This window comes from Symphalangus syndactylus, chromosome 7 (assembly GCF_028878055.3).
Source record: "Symphalangus syndactylus isolate Jambi chromosome 7, NHGRI_mSymSyn1-v2.1_pri, whole genome shotgun sequence".
Lineage (NCBI taxonomy): Eukaryota > Metazoa > Chordata > Mammalia > Primates > Hylobatidae > Symphalangus > Symphalangus syndactylus.
This window is the reverse complement of record NC_072429.2, coordinates 71,683,221-71,706,078: the sequence shown is the minus strand read 5'-3', so window position 1 is coordinate 71,706,078 and position 22,858 is coordinate 71,683,221. Positions and strand designations below refer to the sequence as shown.

Sequence of the window (22,858 nt, the reverse complement as noted above, 5' to 3'; positions counted from 1 at the left end):
GTTCTAAACCTGCATTAACTGTATCCCTTTCCAAACTCCACAGCTAAAGATGGGAGGGAGAATTTGGACAACATTCAAGGAAGAGCCACAGAAGTGATTGAACTGGGCTGGGACATGGGAATGAAAGACTTCTACAAAAAAGTTAAATGAATTAGGTTTATTGAACTTGGAGATGGACACCCTTATTAGGGCAATAACAAACAAAAATAGAAATAGGTTTAAGTTACAACACACAAGAATAAAATTAGATGTAAAGAAGACTTTCCTCAGTTTTAAGGTGGATAAATGGGTTGTTAAATTATAACAGATTTCTCTAGGAGGGTCTGGTGTTCTCCAGGTTCGCTGGGAGGCAGACCTGGATAACCTCTGAGTATATCTGTCAGCACCTGGCATTCTTGAGACTCCTTCAGAGTACTTCTTTAGGTCCATGATTGAAACTTAAGAGGCAGCCAGTACCTCCATTGTTATAAGGGCCACAAGGTTTGGTTATCTTTTATAAAGAGAAATGGAAACATGTAACAGAGCTCTTCCTCAAGTCCTGCATTGGGAACATTAGCACACACCAGGAACTTTCCTATATGTAGACACAGTGCAGTTTTGATCTGTGGTGCAGCCAAACTAAAACACAGGTCATGGCATTGTTTCCCCACTTTTGGTACAAACAAACCCTTAATCAAGTGTCTAATCTAGGGACAGTAACATTGGCTATTTGAGTGCAGGCACCCTAGGTTGTTAATGTCTGTTTCCCAACACTATTCCATTCCAGCATTTTTCTTTACCTAAAGTGGGATAATGATCCTAAAAAAGAACACAATAATTTTCCTTACAACACTGCTGATAACTAATAATCACACAATTGCATGTAAGTTAATTCTTTAAATTTAATCAGTCATTTATAAAACTCCCCAATTAGTAAAAGTTGGCTTAACAGCCTTAAACATTGGCCACTATTTAAACAAGACATTCTAAAAAAAGAAGCAATCACATAATAGTTCATAGTAATTTACAAGTGGATGGTATACATTTAGATACAGAGGTAGAAATTCACTTTTACAATGTTTCACTAATACACATATACCAAATTCAAGGCACAAAATAGTTTGCTTTACAAAAAAATACTGTAAAAATGTCATTTGCTGTTCTACAATGTGAATAAACCTTTCAAAAGAATCTTTACACCCTTCCATACATATGCCATAGAATAAGATTTCTCCCTCTCACTATTCATAGTTGGCACAAAAATGGGGACTTTTCAATGTAGAAGCCCCCATTTTTTAAAACTGTTTCTTTGCAGAGCTGCTATGTATTCTAGATAAGAGTCCATCCAAAGAAATGAAACACAGCAACTTCCTGAGGAAAGGGCACTTTCTGTATGCAGCAAAATTCATAGGTAGAAAATGTATGATCTTTTAGGATAATTAGGTCTCCAGACACTTAATGAAGTATTTCAGAGATAAAATTAAAAATTCAAGGCTGGGCGCAGTGGCTCATGCCTGTAATCCCAGCACTCTGGGAGGCCGAGGCAGGTGGATCACGATGTCAAGAGATGGAGACCATCCTGACCAACATGGTGAAACCCCATCTCTACTAAAAATACAAAAATTAGCTGGGCGTGGTGGCGCATGCCTATAGTCCCAGCTACTTGGGAGGCTGAGGCAGGAGAATCACTTGAACCTGGGAGGCAGAGATTGTAGTGAGCTGAGATTGTGCTACTGCACTCCAGCCTGGTGACAGAGCGAGACTCCGTAAAAAAAAAAAAAAAAAAAAAAAAATCAGCTAATACTTTAGTCATCGTGACTTTAAGAAAGAGACTTGGTCACCTTTACTGTAACACTCAGACATCATTTACTTCAGTTGATGGAGATTTCAAAATTCCTTTTCAAAAGAGTTAAACATACAAACACCATGAAAAAGCCACCTAGGCCTTGCAAAACGGAAACTTAGAAAACATGAGAAAATACAGCACTATCAGTCCTTGAAATTGCGAAGATGTCAACCGGCTAGAGTTTAATAACAAGAATGAGTAAACTCTATGGGAATTCTGAAAAATCACACACATGAAACATACAGTCTAGTTATCATTTCTAGACTTCCTGCTCATTAAAAAAAATAATAATGGTAACCTGAAGATGTCACACAGTGCTTCTCTACAGATTTGACTGGTTTTTGGGTTCTGCCTAAAAGGACCCTGTTGGCAACAACCTAAGTTCACTTGTACTGATCACATTTTCCAAGTACTCTAGTCGGTTAATTTACACTTTATTGTTTTAAAAAGTTGATTAAAAAAAGAAACAACGCAAGTTTAGAATCCATAAAATGTCAGCAATGCTGATGTGCATTGGACTGAAACATCTTGATCATCTTCTGATAGAAGTAATATTCCATACAAAAAAGATTCTTAGATTCCATTTTTTGCTTCATTATTGTTTGTGGCTTGCTTCCTTTGAGCAATAAAGGGGTACATACACTTGTCTGCTCCTAGGAACCGATACATGCACACAACTGCTTCAAATGGTAGGATGCTGAAAAAGGGAAGTCACAGCTGTTAGCAAACTTGAAGTTTCAATTAAGACATCAGGCAGGCATGGAGAGACCCAGTCAGTGAGGGAACCCCTCCCAGTTACCTCTTCATGAAGGTCACGATGTACATGAGGCGGGGGGTGCAGATCATGGGCTGGTCAGTGAGGATGGCCTTCATGGCCTGCTTCACACAGTAATCAGGCTTCAGAGGTGGCAGAAAAGGCTCAATTTCTTTCCTGAAAGTTATTTATTCAAAAACAAAATGAAGAATTAACACAATAGAAAAGACTAGAAAACATATCAAAACATTAACAGTGACGTTATCTGAGTGATGGGATTTTGGGTACATTTTGTTTTCTTCATAGTGCTTTTCTGTATTTTCCAAATTTTCCTGCTATGAACACATTTTATTGGCACAGTCTGGAAAACAAGTTGGGAAAAAAAAGCAAAATTGGTCTGCTTCTCCATAAGATGAAAAAGTCATGTTTTAAAGATGCCTTAAAATGTATTTCAAATTATTTTCCTATGTTTTGCGTTCAACAGAAAGAGGAGAGGGTGTTTGGCATAGCAAACACTAATCTCAAGCAAGATGCCAAGCTTTTAGTATTAGTTGTAGTCAAAATGAGGGTGTAAGCTTTCAAAGTGAAAGGAAGGCCGGGTATCCACTTTCCAGGATGCCGGAACAGGGAAAGCTAAGGTATATTCTCTAGGGGCGCCTGAAATGAAGGGCATATAGACATCCTACCTTCAGTCTGATTCACTGGGTTACATGTTGAAATGATGGTGTGCAATTTATTCCTTTCATTCTTCATTGTGCCACCATAGCTTTGGACCCCTGCACCTGCTGCTATGCTACACTGGAGGAAACAGAGCTCCACAAGACCCTCAGGAACTGCTTCCCAAGTACATAAGAGGAAAACAAAACAAACCAAACCACCAACACACACACATGTTCACACAGACACACACACGTGTGGGATAAGAGGCAGAGCTAGAGTCCATTTTCCAGTTCAGACTTGGAGTCAGCCTGACTTTGGAGTGATTCAAATCACTTTCCACCTATTTTGCTGCTTGTTCAATTCAGTACATGTTAAGAATGGCCCCCAACCAACAGGGAACTGGTTTGGTTATCTTCCTTTGCCTTTCAAATTCACCCAAGCAAAAATTTCAAAGTAAACATGTCTTCACAAGCATCCTCTTAATGATTCATGGTTTTGTTTATTCTGCTGAGCTCAAGTCAGATGTAACTTGACATTTATATTCCCACATACCTCCTTTTTATGTGTGTGGGTATTTTATTTCATTTTTCAGTATATCTAAATGGTTCTTCTCATTCTGCCAGAGTGAATCTAGTTACATACGCTTGCTGCAAAAAGGAAGTTTCCAAATCTGGAGTGTAATATTCAATGGTCTTTTCAGAAGAAAGGCACGTTACTCTCTGTGACAGTAACATTGCTTCATATCCAGACCCAAGTCACATGAAGGAATTTTCTTCTGGAATCCTTATTTACCAATACCAATTTTAAAGAAACAAAATAACTCCAAAAGATGAGCTTCTAAGGAAAGGACTGGATACTTATGTTTTCTCTTTACAGAGAAGCCATTTCCTATCTAATGATTCTGGATTAATTTCTGCAAATTAGTATCAGCGTGTAGCACCAGTCTCTCCTTTGCAAATCTTATACACCAATTTTACAAACTTTACAAATCTTGACCAACAAAAGCCACAGATTAGTTGTCAAATGATAGTTAAAATACAAGGTTATGTTTGAAAGTCCAATTCCACATATTCTCCCAATACTATTTTTTTTATCAGTAATAATATAGGTTCTCACTGACCTGATTCGGCAGCCTCTGAACATGCCAGTGTCTACAAGATAAGGGCAAACCAAGGTTGTTTTAATTCCATCCTTTTCAGCAGCCTTTAGTTCATGGCTCAGGGATTCATGAAAACCCACAACTCCAAATTTACTGGCACAGTAATCCTGAGTTAAAGAGGGGAGAAAGTAGAAATACTAAGCATATGCCCCTATCCCCAACCAAACTGAAGCTTCCCTGGTCCTATTACTATGGTTAGACATCTAATACATAAGGTTACTACACATAAGGTGACTACACAAAGAAAAGGAAATCATTTTAAAAGACAGATACCTGGCTTGGCGCAGTGGCTCACACCTGTAATCCCAGCACTTTGGGAGGCCGAGGTGGCTGGATCACTTAAGGTCAGGAGTTTGAGACCAGCCTGGCCAAAATGGTGAAACCCCGCCTCTACTAAAAATACAAAAATTAGCTGGGCACGGTGGGCCCGTGCCTGTAGTCCCAGCTACTCAGGAGGGTGAGGCAGGAGAATTGCTTGAACCTGGGAGGTAGAGGTTGCAGTGAGCCGAGATCACGCCACTGCACTCCAGCCTGGGTGATAGAGTGAGACTCCGTCTCAAAAAAAAAAAAAAAACCGAAAAAAAACAAAAGACAGATACCTGATGTGGTTCAGTGCAGAAATAGTATTTTCAAAGCAACAGCAGAAACAGATGAATACATTTTGTCACATCAACTAAGTATCATATTACTTTGGGAAAGTTACCATAAAGGATTCTATGAAAGCTAACAAGCTGAAGTTAAAATGGAGAGAGGTTCACTTTGAAGTGTCTGGAAAATTTACAAATGGTCTCTTGTTCAGTAAAGGAGAAAGAAAAACCAGTTTGTTTAAATTAATGCAAGAAGAATAAAGGCAAATCTAGCTTAGGCTATAAATTGTTATGATTTGACTTTCTTTGTACGGTGAAGTTAAAATGAAAATGATAACCACGCCTTGTAATCTTAAACTAGAACTTAACCTAAAGGCACAGAATATAGAAAAAAAGTTATTGTCCATGGCCCAACTTCAGAAATGGAATCCCTTGATATAGGTGCTATTTAAATAATGTGTCCTTTTGCATATTTGCATGGAGTGATGTTTTCAGTTTTACAGGCATGCAGAGGACAAACAGGATAGAACAATATACATACTCATACTTTATAATCTGAGTATCGTGAAGAAGAGGGTTTGATGAAATCCAGTTCTACAATTCTACAAACTTACAATGCAGGATACCTGACCACCTCATTGATGGGCTAATTAATACAAGATAGCTCAGTTTTGGCAAGGTGACCACAACTGAATGTCAACCTCTGGCCTCATTATTCTGTTCCCCACAGGCTTCCATGGTTCCATTCTTGGCCCTGTGCCTCCTGCCATCGTCAAGTGAAGCTGCTAATGAAAATGGGCACACTGAGGGCTGGCCCATCTACTTTTCTTGTCGCTGCTGCTTTGTCAAACTAGTGTAAGAGATTTTATGGCAGAAGAGGCAGAAGTCCATTCCCTTTTTTTGTTTTGTTTTAGAGACAGGGTCTTGCTCTGTCTCCCAGGCTGAAGTGCAGTGGTGCCATCATAGCTCACTGCGGTCTTGAACACCTGGGCTCAAGCGATTCTTCCACCTCAGCCTCCCAAGTAGCTAGGACTACAGGTGTGCGCCACCACACCTGACTTAGAATTCCATTCCAGTGGCTGGCCCTGGGTTCCTGTGGACATCCTACACGCAGCACACATGCAGAGTGCCTTCATGCAGCTTTCATGAATGGAGGGACAGCAGGTGCTCTCCTGGAGGTTCTGATGTACTTGTCACAGGATAAACAGATTGAACGAAAGAAATGCTACATATCTGACAAACCTCAACTCCGGCAGTACTGAACAATCCCAAGGAACTTGCAACTGTCACAATATGACCATGATTAATCTCCAGCATCGTAGGAAGAAAAGCCTTAGTGGTCTGAAACAAAGTAAGATTCAAGTTTTAGAACTGATGTCATGAATTTCATCTAAAACCCAATCCACGATCACAAAACAAATTTTTATTCACATGATGTTACGTTTCCCAATTCTTTTAAAAATATTTTATATTTATCAAAAAGATCTTTTAAGTGTCTGGCTAACTTGGCACTGTATCATCGGCATGGCAGGCCTATTATAAGTTGTGACCAACAAGACTGTAACTTAAGAGCTTTTGGGGACAGTGTCTAGAGATAAAAAGAGAGCCGTTGACAGAAGATTCTTAATCATCTTTCAAGTGACAGTTATCTGCTAATTTAAAGTACTCCCAAGCCAGGGATTTGTTTCTGCTCATGACACTTCAATGCAGCTATCTCATGGTTTGGGAGGGACCACAGCCTACTACAAACATTGCCTTGTATTAATGTGTGCCTTATGGCCATGTCTACATAGCAATAGACCCATCAATGAAGAGACACTCCAGCAGCGTGCTCTGGGATTCCAAGGCTTATTACCAAAATGTACTAGCAGGAGACAAAGTATTTTAGGATGTAAAAAACAGGGTAAATTATAGAACTATTTTTGTGAAAAACATATCATAATGCCAACTGTGCACTGACAAGAACGTGTATCACTCTGAACAGTCACATTCCAACATGGGTTTCACTGCAGGGACTCTGCCACAGATGCAGGTGACTGGCTACACAGTGAGGCACAGAGTGTGGCACAAGTTCCAGGGTGGGGGACCCAGAGGCCCTGGAACTTGTGCCAGAGGTGGCACAAAATCAGAGGTGGCACTGATTTCTTACTCACTAAACTCTTTTCTCTCTAGCTCGCTTGCCTTCAAAATGCAAGGCTGTATCAAAAAAAAAAAAAAATTACTTCAAATTGCTTACGATGATCTATTAACTACTCTACCAGGCTCCCAACAGTTTTATAACCTGCTTCTTAAAAGAAAGCAGTGAAGAGCAATCTGTCTACTGCTGAGTTATCTCCTACTGCCAGCACAGCTTCCCATGATTTATGAAGTTAAAAAAACCCACACAACCAAACACTACAGAGCAGACTTAAGGAAGAGCTGCAGTCCCTTCTCAGATGATTTGCCAGCTAAGGTATCACTGAGTTTTTGCATGAATACCTAATATGGGTTTGTGGTTTTTTTTTTTTTTTTTTTTTGGGTGGGGAACAGGGTTTTGTGGTGTTGCCCAGGTTGGAGTGCAATGGCATAATCATAGCTTACTGCAGCCTCGAACTCCTGGGCTCAAGCGATCCTTCTGCCTCAGCCTCCCGAGTAGCTGGGACTAGAGGTGCACGTCACCATGCCCAGCTAGTTTTTAATTTTTTGTAGAGAACGGGTCTCACTATGTTGTCTAGGCCAGTCTTGAACTCCTGGGCTCAAGTGATCCTCCCATCTCGGCCTCCTAAAGTGCTGGGATTATAGGCGTGAGCCACTGCCCTTGGTCCTATCTAATTTGTTATAATTTTTGTGTGTAAAGATTGAAAACAGCAATTCCATTAATTCTGATGTTTTTCTGTGCCCCCATCAATTATTCATACAGGTGCCACATGAATTTTTGTGAAGTATCCCAAGGTCTTCCCCAGTCATCATGTAGTACCCCACCCCCAACTCACATCCTGTTTGAGTTTCCTCATCAGTACCCATGAAATGCTTATTCTCACCTGTGTCATTTGACCCATGAACTCTTCTGATAATCTATCCCAGATCCTTCCTATGTAAATCAAAGTGTAATATTCATCACGTATTTATATAGTCTCTCGTACTTTTCAAAGTGCTTTATGTCACTGGAGCCCCCTAATAATTCTTTATTGAAGGTAGTTAGGGTATTAAACCTTTATCTAATATTATTCTAGGCCAGCCTGACTTTGTCTATATTTCTCTAAGATGTATAGTCAGTACCATTCACCTTAATGCGATTATGTGTTGTATAGTGTTTTGATTTTGATTACCTTATACTTATTTGTCTGACTGTCCCAGACCACGCTGGAAGACCCAGATCAATCTTCCAAATATTAAGGGAGAATTACTTTGCTACACTGAGACAGGCACTGTGGAGGAGAGCTAGTGATACGGTTTGGATCTGTGCCCCCACCCAAATCTCATGTCAACTATAATCCTCAATGTCAGAGGTATGGCCTGGTGGGAGGTGACTGGATCATGGGAGTGATCTTTCATGTATGGTTCAGCACCATCTCCTGGTGCTGCTCTAGTGATGAGTGAGTTCCTGCGAGATCGGGTTGTTTAAATGTGTGCAGCCCCCATCCCCACCCACCCCCTCGCTTCCTCCTGCTTCTGCTGTGTTTATTGCTGCACCCCCTTTGCCTTCTACCGTGATTGAAAGCTCCCTGAGTCTTCCCCAGAAATGGAGCAGAAGCCTCTATGCTTCCTGTACAGCCTGCAGAACCGTGAGCCAATTAGACTTCTTTTCTTTGTAAATTACCCAGTCTCACGTATTTCTGTATGGCAGTATGAGAACAGACTAATACAGCAAGTGAACACACTTCTCATTACTACAGTGCCCAAGTACACTGCTGAGGAAGAGAGACACATGTTTCAACTTGATTGTATTTCTTTGTAGTAGTAAAAACAGAAAGAGTAATTATGACAGTAATTATTATTTTGATCTGTTACCAGAAAAAGTCAAAAACTGGTACTTCAGGTTATTATGGGTTCAACTTTAGACTCTATAATTTATACATGGGCATTATATCACAGAATTGAAATAAAGTAACATCACAATGGAGTTTATATATTCCAATCTAAACTAGAAAACAGCTGGGCACAGTGGCTCACACTTATAATCCCCAAGCTTTGGGGGAGGTTAAGGCGGGAGGATCACTTGAGCCCAGGAGTTCAAGACCACCCTAGGAAACATTGTGAAACCCTGCCTCTACAAAAAATTAGCCGGGCATGGTGATGTGTGCCTGTAGTCTCAGCTACTTGGGAGGCTGGGGTAGACAGATCGCTTGAGCCCAGGAGGTCGAGGCTACAGTGAGCCGTGATTGTGTTACTGCCCCCCAGCCTAGGCGACAGAGCGAGACCCTGCCTCAAACAACTAGAAAACATATCCTTAAGTAATCAAGCCTATATGTCTTTTAAAAGTATCTAGTTATGATTAATTGTTCCCAGATTAGCCAAAAAGTATAAAACATATTATTGATATTAACCAGAGATCATTTTTAAGTTTTGAAAATTTGCCTAGTCTTGGAAGACAGCAATAAACTTAACATAAAGGGTCTTAGTTATCTTTCTGTTTAAAAGTTAAAGTATAAGGACACAATATTAAATCCTAAGAAATTACATCCAATATCAAATTCCTATCAGAACCTGCTATTTGGTTACCTGACAAATCTGAATCACTCAACTCACATGTCCACTCTAACTCCAGCCAGCGGCTGGCTCTGACTAGAAACTCTGACACCATAGCAGATTGGCTAATGACTTCCCTGTATTCACGTGCTCTGGTCTTGCCTGCAGGTGTTAAATGACTAATCCAGATCCCCAGCACCACATCAAGGTAGGTGACAGAAGATTAACAAGTTCCTAACTGTTCTTTAAGTGTAATTTGTTGCAAGGTTCTGAAATTGATTAATATCCCCTCCCCTTCTTGCCCCGAAATGAATCTGGTGGTACTGAGTTACATAAAATAGTTCCAGTTTGTCCATAAAGAGGGTAGTATGGCTGCATATTCTAAAAAATGTGAGGTGGGGACACACTTCCCTCTGTGGGACCCTCCCCCCACCCCCAAATTATCTGAAGAGGAATTAAGCTACTGGTTTAAAGGAAAAGGAAGCAAAAAAGGGCGGGGGGGGCGGGGAGAGAGAGAGAGAAGGCTGGTGGGGAGAGGAAGGCAGAGAGATAGAGAAACCAAACAATCCAGATATGGCTATGTGAAAAAAATCTTTTCCAACTATGGGCTACACACATTTGGAGAAATACATTCCAATTTTAAAGAGTAAAGTATGACACATGTTGGCTGGTTGTAATATGAAGCTTTCTTTTGAGAGGGAGATTGTTTTGTTCTGTAAAGCACAGGTGGGTCAATGTTCAGTTTAAAATATGTGATTTCTTTGCCTAATCAAGGACAAATCTGGCCTTCTGTATAAATTAAATCCAATGTATCTTTGCAGTTTCTACATTTTTAAGACAAAGATTCATATTTTTTATTTGAAAGGCTCATTAATTACAGACAACACTGCAATTACTATAACAACCACTCACAGCGTCAACAACCACCAAAGAGCTGCGCGGAGGGAACTGAGAGGTGAAGAAAGCTATCCAGGGCCACTAATCAGCCTGAGATCCCAGACGGCTTGTTTCTAAAGCTGGTGTCAAACATTTACTGAGCTCTGCTCTGTGTCGGGCAAAGGCAGGCTTGGGGTAGGAGCACCCACATCAGGACCACTCGGGTTTCTTTTAAGCCTGTGCTCAGGTTCCCGCTGGAGCCCAGTACACGTGACTGAGCACGAAGGCTGTTAATCATTTCCTTTGCTGCCTGAATAGAGGCGAGCAATTACTCCAAACTCCTGCCTTATGTCTGGGGCGCATTATTAAATAAACTTTGATCAACATGAATTCTATTCCATACTTTGCAAGAAAAATGCTATAGTTGGGTGACTAGAAAGCATCACATTTTCAGGAATTTTCCCAAGTAACCTGACTAGTTTTCTTTTCTAATTACTCTTGCCCTCAACAGTCTGGTAGATGACATTTGAGATAGCACAGCATATTCTGTCCTTGACACTGCTTGACAGCACAAAGAAATCTGGCACTTTGCAATGAATTATTAATGTGCACAAATATTGTAGCATGTATGAGGTAGAGACCAGCAAAAGGTGAAGTGCTAGTTGCCATGACACCAGTCAGTTCAAGCTAAGGTTCATAATCTTTAACTTTGTCTCAAAGAGTCGTCAGAAGAACATAAAGGGCAAATCTGAAACACACAGCCAAACGGCTTCGGTATAGATTAATGCCTGTGAGGCATGGGTGGATCTGAGAGGGCAGCACAGATAATTTGCTGACCAATAGGACTGCTGTGTTACATCAAGTATAATGACGGATAGATCAGGAGTTATCATCTAATAAAGGGGTCTCTAAATGCAGTACATGTGATCAGTCTCCAGAGTGAGCTCGTGGCCATGCTGGTTGGCAAGGTTTGCTAGATGCTAAATATAAGTCAGAGAATTGCACTCTATCGCAGTGTCCTCTTGACTGTCCAAAAAACAGAAGAGGACATCAAGTTCTTCGGCAGGAAAATATGGTTGATTCTTGACTTAGGGGATCTCAAAGTCAATAACCAATATATGAATCAGGAAGTTTACAGAATTTAGAGTTGGAAGGGGCCTAGGGATTTTCTTATTTGCAAAAGAGAAAACTTTAATAACTGACTTTGGCTATTAAATGTAGAGCTAGAACTTTGATTACCATGATTAATTTGATCACAAGATTCCAATACCATAATCTGCTACCAGCTGACCAGGTTGCTGTGTGATTAAAAAAAAAAAAAGGGGGGAAGGACATTCAAATGGACACTGACATTCCTATGAAACATGCTTAACAAGTCTAATATCTCCTTAGCTCCTCAGGGTTCCTCTTCAAGGCACTGGGCACTTTGAAAGATAACTGTAAAGGTCACATTTGTAATATAAGCAAGAACTTCTTAAACAGACGTGTAAGTAACTGCACATAGACATGACATGTCATAGCTCGAGAAATCTTTTAAAGTAAAGTTTACGCCAAATTAACTTCCAACAGCTCCGACTCTCCAGACCATTCTTGGTACTCTTAATGACAGACTGTGCAGCCCAAAGCCTGCAGCTGCAGTGTCAGGACAAATTAGCCTAAAGTGGAACAAAAGTCAATGTGAAGAAATGTGGTATCCGGCGAGGTCTGACTTTTGAAATTCTGAGATTGATGACATTTTAAAGGTGTAGGTACAACAGAATGTGTTTTCCATATTTGTAAGCAATTCTACGTTCCTGAGCACTAAGAGAAAAGCAAAGTTAATTTCTCACCGTAGGAGAAGGCCTCATTATTTTTGTGGACATACAGGACTGTCCTGTGATCAAGAAAAGGCATCTTTTAAAAGAATCATTTTGAAATGTTTATCCCTTATTTGAAATCCAAGAAAGAGAGTAGACATTCATTTCCAAAGAGGACCATAAATCATATAATGCTGGGAGAAAGGTCAACACCACCAGCACAATACAGTTTTCTCACGTATGCTTAAGGATTTTCAGAATCTCCAAATAATAGCATGATGTAAACTTTGAATAAGAAAGAACACCATCAAGACTCCAGTGAACAAAGAACATCTGACCGGAAATGCTTACGGCACCCTTCACATGGTTGGGCAACTTTCCTCTACTGTTCCACCCCTTCTGCCTGTGCAGCTGCCAGAGTTAACTTATCTTTATCAGAATCACAAAGGAACACTCTCCTGCTTATTTACAAGGCTAAAATGACATCTGGTGGCGCTCTTCTCTGGGAACTCAGTCACTGTTCCTGGAAAATGATTCAAAAGCACAAACTTTTGCAGGGCAACTGTAGGAGTATTCTTGTGCATGTGTGTTAAGTACTAACTGCTGATGTTGCTCAAATGTTCCACTAGTCCCTGTGGCCTCATGATGTTTTATTCATTGTTCTGTGATCAATTCAAAAAAGCCATCTTTTAAAAGAATCATTTTGAAGTGTTTATCTTTTATTTGAACATCCAAGAAAGAGTAGACATTCACTTCCAAAGGGGACCATACATCCTATAACGCCTGAAGGTGCTTAAAATATAGTGAACTGTGTTAAAATTAATAGGATACATCATTAGTGTGTTCAAAAATGTAAAATGGTGACATACTATCAGCTCACCTGGGTAAGGAAAATATGGCTAAAGTACCTCTAAAGGTTATCTACTTATTAAGTATACTGACCAAACTTCAGACATTTTACTTTGACCATATTATTTGAAAAAAACAATCTTCATTACAAAATTATATATTTAATTAGGAAGTAAAACCTAAATCTGTATTTACTAGCAATACCAACTTTAAATATTCTAGTTGCAGCTGACAACAGAAATTCTAACATGCAAATGTTGTTGCGTAATAGCCTCTTTTTCCTAGTTGGGTATGTTTGTAGAGACCGAAAGGTCCCCTGACCAATTGTGCAATAGAGCCCCAAGATGCTTAAGCCTGGAACTACTCTCTCAGACTTAACAAAATGTTCATCTTAATTTCTATCATATTGAGACAAAACATTCACTCTTCAGATAATAGAGGAGAGACTAAAGAACATGTCATAATAGTCAAATTTATGCCAATGTTAAATCTATCCCTTTAAAAACATGTATGATTGTGAGGCCACAGGGATTAGTGTAACATTTGAACAGCATCAGCAGTTAGTACTTAACACACATGCACAAGAATACTCCTACAGTTGCCCTGCAACCAAGAAGCTAATAAAAGAGCCAGGCTTTTCAAATGAACACCTCGATGATGACACCATTAGTTATTCAGCAAAAATAAATGCTTCATTAACTTGTCTTCCCACTGTTAAAGGATAGGATGAATTTACCTCAAGGCAGCAACTCAGATATTAACATTCCCTTACATTTTAGGGCTCACTATGCAGAAATACAAGAAATAAGGTGACTTAAAACTCAATTTGTCTGTAAAATACACTGGCCTTTGGAATCCAGAAACCCACTTGGTCCTGACTGCCAATTACTTGACCTTCCTTTTGTTACTTGACCTCTCTGGATCTTGACTGAACTCATTTGTGAGACAAAAGAGATCTCCAAAGTTTTTTCATCTCAAATATGTTACGATTTATATTCAACAATTATTTTTCCAATTCCTACCACACACCCCAAATACTGAGGTCGCACTGAGGTATTATTTGCCTAAGACTCTCGTAAATGACTCAATAAGGGATCAACTCCATTAGTGCAGTGGCCAGCATTGAGTGATCGGCAAACATATCTCATTGAGTATTTCTATGATGTCACGGCTGTGCCTTTTAACATAATATAACTTGAATGTATGCCTATTTAAAAAATTACAAATTATTTGTTTGAAACAATCATCATTTTTCTTTGTTTTACTTGAGTCCATGGAGGCTCAATGTGTTAAACAATGAATGCTGAACAGTGTTTCTGAAATGCTGTCTTCCCTGATCTTTCCCCTGCCGGGCCCTTGATGATCAAATGAGTGTTCAATGATCTCCTTCAGCCTCAGGCCCCTCCCCCTATTTAATAACTCTTTATGGACTAATGAAAATAACCCACAAAATTGCAGCCAAAAAGCTTGCCAAACAACAGGCTGTCATTAATCTCTTTCCTTTGCCCCAAACTCAAATTGCATCTCAGAAATTGTAATAAAGACAGATCTTCCAAAGGGCAGAGGCTTCGGTTCTGCTCTAGTGACCAGTAACTACTTCCATGACGCATAAACACATGCATGTGAGCTTAGCCACTGCTCAGGCCATCTGCAGTGGCGAACTTCTTAGCCCCTGTTCCAACAGCACAGCTCTCAATGTCCCCATCATCAACAACCCCTGTAATTCCTAAGTGTAAATAGTTCAAATTCTTCCCTGCTTTCTAGTTTGCTTACTGTGAAATCTTTGAAAAGTTAAAATCTTTACCTAAATGAAGGGTAAATATATTCAAGAGATTACACCTGAAAACTTATTGTTTTTAAACATGCACTGTTAGAACTTAGAATTCACTCAACATATATGAGGGTATATGAGGTACCTACATTGGGATAGGCATTGTTAAAAAACAAAAATAAATATTTGTGAACCTCTTAAAGGATTTTAAAGATTGCAGATGGCAACTTTCCTATAAATCAGTGGTTTGCTACATTAGAATCACCTGGGGAGCTTTTCCTCCTTGTGTTCAGGACACATCTCAGACCAATTATACCAGAATCTCCAATGGGAGAATCAGGCATCGGGAGGCAACGTCCCTCAGGTGGTTCCCATTTGTAGCTGAGTTTGGGAACCAGTGCTCTAGAACAGCGTTTCTCAATCTCAGCACCATTACATTTGGGGCTGGGTAATTTTAAGCCATAGGATTGCCCTATGCTTAAAATTTAAGCAGCATCCCTGACCTCTCTCCACTAGATGCCAGCAGCAGCTCCACCAGTCTGACAAGAAAAATGTCTCCAGATGTTACCAATGTCCCCTGGGGGCAAAATCACCCACATGAGAACTACTCATTAGAAAGAACATGTACATTAGGAAAGGAAGTCCCATATACTCCAGTGATGATTTTCCCTTTTCATTCTCATATTGTAATGACATTTTCCAGGTTTGGAATATATTTGGGGCTGGAAATTGATTAAAAAAAAAAAAAAAAGCCAACAAACTTAAATATGGACTCAAAACTTCATCACTTTTAGTTTCTATACTTCAAACCACCACTCCACCATGAAATTAAGAAGTACCTTGAAGGACAATAATACTGATCCAATAAGTCTGATATATTCTAGCTACCTCACAGAGGAACAATATTGAAATGTAATAGAAGATCACACCAATCACTTACCAATCACAACTCTGGTTAAATCACCGAAAATATTATTACTAAATTATGAGAACTGAAAAAAGAAAACTTCCTTTTAAGGACAGCAAATATAAGTGAGACACCATTCCTTCCATTATCCAGCAATGCCACACAGTTCTTCACTGGCTGGCCCTGACTTTCTGCTGTGGTGCTTAGGGCTGCGAAAACTCCACCCTGGGCAGAGCAACCATTCAGATACTGGACCTGAATCAAAATTTAAAAAATAAACCTAGATCAGAGTGGGCCCCAGAGTGTGCGGGTTGACATCTTCCTAGGTACAAGATTCCTAAAGGGCTGGTTAGCTCAGGAAAAAAAAAGTGTGTGTATGTGGGTAAGGGGGAGATGGAATATTGAAAAAGTGGGAAGAGTAGTTCCTCTTCAAACTTTGACGCACATGCACGTAGGAATCACCTGGGCTCTGAATCAAATGCAGACTCGGATTCAGTAGTTGGTGGTGCTGCTGTGGCTGCTCAGGACCACAAGCCGAGAAAAAGGTTCTAGAGTGAGCCTGAACAATCTGTCTACTCCCAACCTCACGTGACTTCAGATCAACTCTCCTAAGAGTTCAGCGAAACAGGCAATATAATTGATCCTCTTTCTGTTCCCAGTTCCTCCTACCCCTAGCATTTATCAGGTAAAGCCTGGTTCAAATCAATGCCAAGAGCCCCTAGTGCAAGAGCCCCTAGTATGAATGACCATGGGACTTTGTGGACTGACTCTGTGTCTAGTTGCCTTGGATCCATTTTTAGCACTAGGAAGCCACCCAATCCCATTAGAACAAAGTTCGTAAAGAAGAAACCTAAAAGACTTCAAATCCTTCTCCCCACATCCACAGAGGCTTTGAAGGCTTAGCTTTCAAGACAGGGACCGTAGACTCCAACAGTGTTGGCACTTACCTCACTGGCTTTCCAACTTTACCTTGGACAAGTGACCCACAGAGGCTTTTATACTCTGGTAAGCCTGTGAGAAAACCTCATTTAGGGAATAATTACCCCTTTATAGATCACATGCTTGGACTATAAGTTTGGACACTACCAGTGGCCCAAAGTGCACAATTTTGAAAATCCATGATTAACATTTCAAAGGCAAAGCTTATGAAGCTATCTGGAATTCTGATCCCATAAGAATATTATATAACAGAATGAAGGTTTTACATTTTGTTAGGAGATAAGCTAACAAAATGAACTAAACTAAAACCACACTTAACTGATATTTTGGTACCAATTATTCATAGAACTTTGTTCAGCCAGTCCTTGTAGAACAGCCCTTTCCATTCGTGACTTTTTTTGTGTCTAATTTGTCAATGCTGATATGCAAACTAGGAAGAGAAAGAAGGAAGCTGGGTGACCAAGGATGCACTACACTATTCTCAAGGAAATAATAACTCTCTCCAATACAAGCTATGGAAAAGTACAGAAAAGGCCCAGAAACACACAAGTTGGGCTTTGGTAATAAAATTCTAGTATAGTATTGGTTCTTCGGGCTTGAATGTTACATGCTTGTCTAATCTACAGGGCAAGCTTCCTGGGGATATTAAGCTAGGGTTAATCAGTTATTGCTAAACTAACCATGCTAATAAAAAATCAACATTTGAAGATTAATTCTTATATTATACCACAGGGCAAAACTCCTAAGTGACTCATAGGAAAATCTACCTACTGTACCAGGAGCTTTGAACTTGTAGCCCACAGCTAAGTATTTGTACAGGCTCTAACCTGGAAGCCTAGGCTGAGGGTTTGGGTCCCAGTTTCTTCCTTCCCTGGCAGTGACCTTAGGGAAGTCCCTTCACCTCTCTGGGTTTGTTTCCTCATCCATAAACATGAGGATAGCGGCTCTACTTAATTCAGAGTTGCTGTGAGGCTCAAATGAAAGAAGTGTTTATGAAAAGGCTTTGTAAATTTAAGTGCTATATAAAAATTCAGTAAATGTACACAAGGCTCATTAAGCATGTATTTATAGACTATTTTTGTTATAAGTGCTATCTATTTTTAGTTAGGTTGTTTCCTCAAGTTCCTGCAAGTCCTGGTTCTTACTATGTATGGCTCCCAGTCCTCCCTGCCCTCCACGCAGACCATACTTCCGTTTAAAACACAGTATCTGACCTAAGAAGTCGCAAAAACATTGCTAAGCAGTTGCTTCAGCTGCCTAGTCCCTTTCATCTCGAGTCCTAGATGACGCTGGAAAACAACGAAACTTTCCAACACCACCTCTTTTCTAATCCTTCTTATATCAGTCCCGTTTTACTATAGGTAAAAAACGACTGTTGTAAGAAAAAATTGCAACACTTGAAGAGTCCAGCAAACATAATAAAAATACAATACGAAATCATTTAAAAGTAATTCATTACACCTTATGCTTCTCTTTCCCAAGAGACTGTAGGACTAGCCCATGTAAAAAACCCTTAAGAAATCAGTAGGGGGCAGTATGTTAATTACAACTTACAGGTGGGAAAATTCAGGCTTTGAATTTTAAGTTTCACTTGTCCTCAAAATACCCATGTGTTTTCATAAGTAACACTTACGTTATTTTGAGCCCTATTGTTTAGGATAACACTAAGAAGCTGCACCATGTTAATATTCAAAAATTCCAGGACTAAACTATTTGAAGGAAAGGCAAGAAATTCACATTTTATGCAAGCAGCATATAAGAAACACTTGTGGTTTTTTCCAAACCAAAAAATACAATGCTAACACCACTGCCACTTTCACACATCTTTGTGTGATCTTTGAAAGTTTCACAGACCAAGTAATGTTTTGTTTCCAAATGTGAATTAATCGTAAGTGGCTTGTCATTGTAAGGGGCTAATTTGACAGCACTCAAGGTTGTGGCAGTAATTGCCCTTACTTGTTAAATATTCTAGCAGCATTTGCTGCAGTGTTGAAAGTTTTATGAAGATTATAAGAGGATATTCATTTTTTCCCCCTGTGGCTCACTTCATTTTAGTTTCAGAGCATTTAGGAAAATGGTCCCTGACAGGTGTGAACCTAAGTTTTAAGAGAATTGACAAATAAAGTAAAAAAGAAGAAAAAAAAATTCAAGAATGAAATACACTGGGGAAGCTCTTCAAGTAAAAAATGTTAGCATTCCTTCAGACCACATGAAAAGGTGTGCATCCGCTCGCATCCACTCCAGTGTGGGGATGGCATAGGCCTGCATAAACCCAGGGATGCAGGTGACTGAAACTGGCCAGCCAGGTATGTCAAGGCAAATGTGACCGAATCCCAAGGCCATGTCAGCCTAGGCTCTGTCAGCCTAGGCTCTGAACAATGGTATCTTAACAGAATGATAATTCACAATACAGGGAACCTTCTGGAGGCTACCTATTATGGGGACCAGCTGTATGCTTTAGAAAGAATCAGAAACCCCCATCTTCTGAGTTATCTTCCAATTATGTCTATATGGGGTCTCAGCCTAAAGGAGCTTCTAGGTGAGTTGATAGAATCTAGAAGCGTTAGTTCTTTGAATAGCTAACTACTATACCAACTTCTGATAAGAAAGGTTAACACATTTTAATCTGATCTCTGGAGTTACAGGCTCAAAACATTGAACTTAACCCATTCAGCTGAGGCAGGAAATAGTTCTCTGTTTCTTAAGGACTATTAAATTTTGTCATACTCCAAACATTAGTTACAAAAGACCCTTTCTCTCAGGAAAATACTGGTTCTATGTGCAGGAAATAAGATACAAATCCACCCTGCCAGTACACCCCCTAGTGGAACTTCAGCATAATACAGTTTAGGGGTCCAAAAACATCCCAGGTATTTAGGACTTTCCCAGGTCCAGTGGCTGTAACTGCGCCATAATCATGTCTTCTACTTATGACTGAGCATAGGAAAACAAGCAAGCAAACAAACATACCATGTCATCTGCACATTTATCCATATAGGCAGACATGTGGATTAGACACATGCAAATAGACTACTTATCATAATTGAAAGAGGCTTAATTTTAGTTTCTGAAAGAACTAAAGCAGAAATTTTAGATGAATTTGCTATTAATATTTCTCAACTCAAGACAAAACTTAAATGTAAAGGGGTTTCCTACTTAAAATTCTTCTAACTCTCAAGTGAGGCTATTAAATTTTCTCAGATTGTTATGGGTTAGATATATTCAAGTTACTAAAACCGATTCACTAGAATTTGCCAAAGATCTCGAAAATCTGAAGCATGATCAGTGTAAAAACAAATGTAGGAGAAGAGAATAAGCGGAGTGTGAGCAGTTAAGTATTAAACTATAGGGTTTGTGCAATGAATGGCTAAGGACTCTGCCGGGGCACTCTGCATTCAATCTTTTTGAGAAAGCTATTCAGTCAGTGTTAGCATTAGCACAGGCTACACAATGCTTCCACTTTGACATATCCTATAGATTAATTTCTATTTGGGCAGAAAATGGATAAAGCCTGGGATGTAGAAATAATGAGGCAGAAAAGAACAAATACCAAGTTTGCTTCCTTCCAGGAATTGAGATAAACAGCACAACTCACTCCATGATCAAACAAGAAAGGGCCATTCCTTGGGCCAAGAATTTCATGACTATTTTATAGGGACTGCCATCTTAATATATAAACATATTATTAAGTGAACATGAAAATATTTTGAATTTGTTTTTCTTTCTCAGGAATAGGGACAGATTTTTTTCTGAACTATTCAACTTCTGTTGTCTTCAAGTAAAACAGGACTCAAATGGCAGAACAGCTAAGCAGAGGCTCTTGTGTGAAGCACAAGTGTGTGCAAGGCTCTCTCCAGGCACAGTGAGGAGTCCAGCTCGTCTGAAGTTTACAGTACAGGAGGGGATAAAATAGGTGCTGACCCGGAAAAGCAGGTGGAAATCAGCTTTGGAAGGCCCAGGATGCCATGCTAATGAGCCTGGACTTCACGCTGTGAGCAATATGGTCATATAAGCGTTTTAAGCAGGCAGATAACAAACTCAAGGCTGCTTAGATGACCCTAGGTTGGAAAGCCAAAAGCAAATACAGGAAAAGAAGATCAGAGGCACTTTCAAGAGTCCAGGCAAGAGGTGATGGAGGCACACAGGATGAAGTAGGAAAGGAAAAGGGCAATCGATCAAAGCACAGGGGCACAAGAGAATAGTCAGGATTTGGGGACCCATGAATGTGTGCAGGCTGGAGAGGTGAAGATAATGCTGATGTTTCTAAGCCTGGTGACCAGGGAATGCAAGGAGCAAAGAGGAGTTTGTTCAGTTTTGTGACATGCTGCTTTAAGAGAATGTGTGGCGCAGTCAAGGTAGTTGAAGGCAGACAGAGAAGCATGACAAAGTGGGCTTATCATGGAAGCTAAAGCACTTGAGTTTCAAGGAGACGGTCAAGAGGGTCACATTCTGTAGAAAGATGAAGCTGCGCACTGGATTTGGCAATGAGGGGAGCATTGCTGTTTTTTTCATTTAGGTTAGAAATTATGACATTGGTTATTTAGCAGTATTTTTAAAACAACTGAGAAAAACAGACACAGATTAGAACATATTGAAGATGTTGGAGAACTTTTTATCTGATATAGTATCTGGTTCCCTATTCACACCGGCTACGTAAAGTGATATTTTATCATGTCATAGATTTTGATTCCCAGTAGCAACAGATTTGGGCCCAGCATGTAATGTATCAAATACAGAAACTCAAAGTTCAATGAGCATGTGATCCTATTTGGTGTATATAGGTATACAGTCCCAGGTACCAAGCAGTTCCTATCAAAAGAGATGTTTTACTCAGTTTTCAACTGTGACTACGAGAATAAGATAAAATTGACCCCAGGTCAATTTACAACTCTAAGACATTGAAAGTACTTCTAAAGTTCAAATATTTTTATACATATGACATATATTTAATAACAGAAACCAGTTCTAGTGGAGACTTAAAAATAGGCCATGAATTCCAAGTGTTTAGTAGCTATCTTAAGATAGGAAATCAATACTCTCTATAAACTAATTAGTCTTACAGTTATTATGGTAAGGAGAAAGAAATACTGGCCAAATATTTTTATGAATACTTTAGAAATGATTTTTAAAATTCTAAATGTAAGAAGCCTTGAACAAAACTAGTTTCTGTAACCAGAGAACAGAGGAATGCAGTATGTGAGATTAAAAACCAGTAAATCACATAAGAACCTAAACATTAATGATTAGGGACCATTCATGAGATATTAGGTACAACCGCAGCACTAATGTCTTTAAGTGCTACATTACTCAGATCTAGCTGGTGGGCTTTTACTTTTCCTGGATAGATTTTAACTAAATAGACTTTAGACATTTGGATATAGATAAATGCTGAATTCAGTAATTAGTATTTTAAAACTGTGAAACCTTTTAAGTTAAGTGGTCTATTAATTAACTACCAATTATCTTGTCTGACTACCATATCAATAGAAGTAAATTACCTACTAGCTATTTGACAGATTTAGTCCTTTACCATGCAAAAATTCTTCAGAATATAAAAGGCCTGGAGTTAAATGCTTTTGCTTCCCCCTTTTGGTTAATCAGGGATCAATTTGCTGCTCACGTATAAAGGCCAAATGCAGCTCTTTGGTTAAAAAGGATCTACAGATAAACTTTGGCTTTTAGAAATAGCAAGCTAAGATTCTACTTCTCTTAAAAAATAACAAGTAAAGCAATGTTAGTATTTTGAGGGAAACATGGGTTTGCATGGAGACCAACTTTCCATATTTCAAAGTAGAATACAGAGAGGTATTTTTCTTTTCCTTTTTTTGAGACAGAGTCTGGCTCTCGTCACCCAAGCTGGAGTGCAGTGTTGTGATCTCAGCTCACTGCAGTCTACAACCCCTGGGCTCAAGCCATCCTCCTGCCTCAGCCTCCTGAGGAGCTGGGACTACAGGCACGTGCCACCACGCCCAGCTAATTTTTGCATTTTGGTAGAGACAGGGTTTTGCCATGTTGCCAACGCTGGTCTTGAACTCCTGGGTTCAAGCAATCCACCCTCCTTGGCCTC

General features: G+C 39.6%; 1 protein-coding gene across 1 annotated transcript in view; it reads right to left on the bottom strand.

The window, feature by feature from the left end:
* Positions 1 to 863: 863 nt before the first annotated feature.
* RDH10 (retinol dehydrogenase 10) overlaps positions 864 to 22,858 on the bottom strand; it is a 29,535-nt gene continuing 7,540 nt past the window's right edge. The window contains exons 3-6 of the mRNA XM_055286507.2: positions 6,228 to 6,326; positions 4,360 to 4,505; positions 2,625 to 2,756; positions 864 to 2,522 (exon numbers count right to left, since the gene is read on the bottom strand). Of these exons, the coding sequence (XP_055142482.1) occupies positions 2,399 to 2,522; positions 2,625 to 2,756; positions 4,360 to 4,505; positions 6,228 to 6,326 (501 nt within the window). The 3' untranslated portion in view covers positions 864 to 2,398. The remainder of the gene's footprint in view (positions 2,523 to 2,624; positions 2,757 to 4,359; positions 4,506 to 6,227; positions 6,327 to 22,858) is intronic.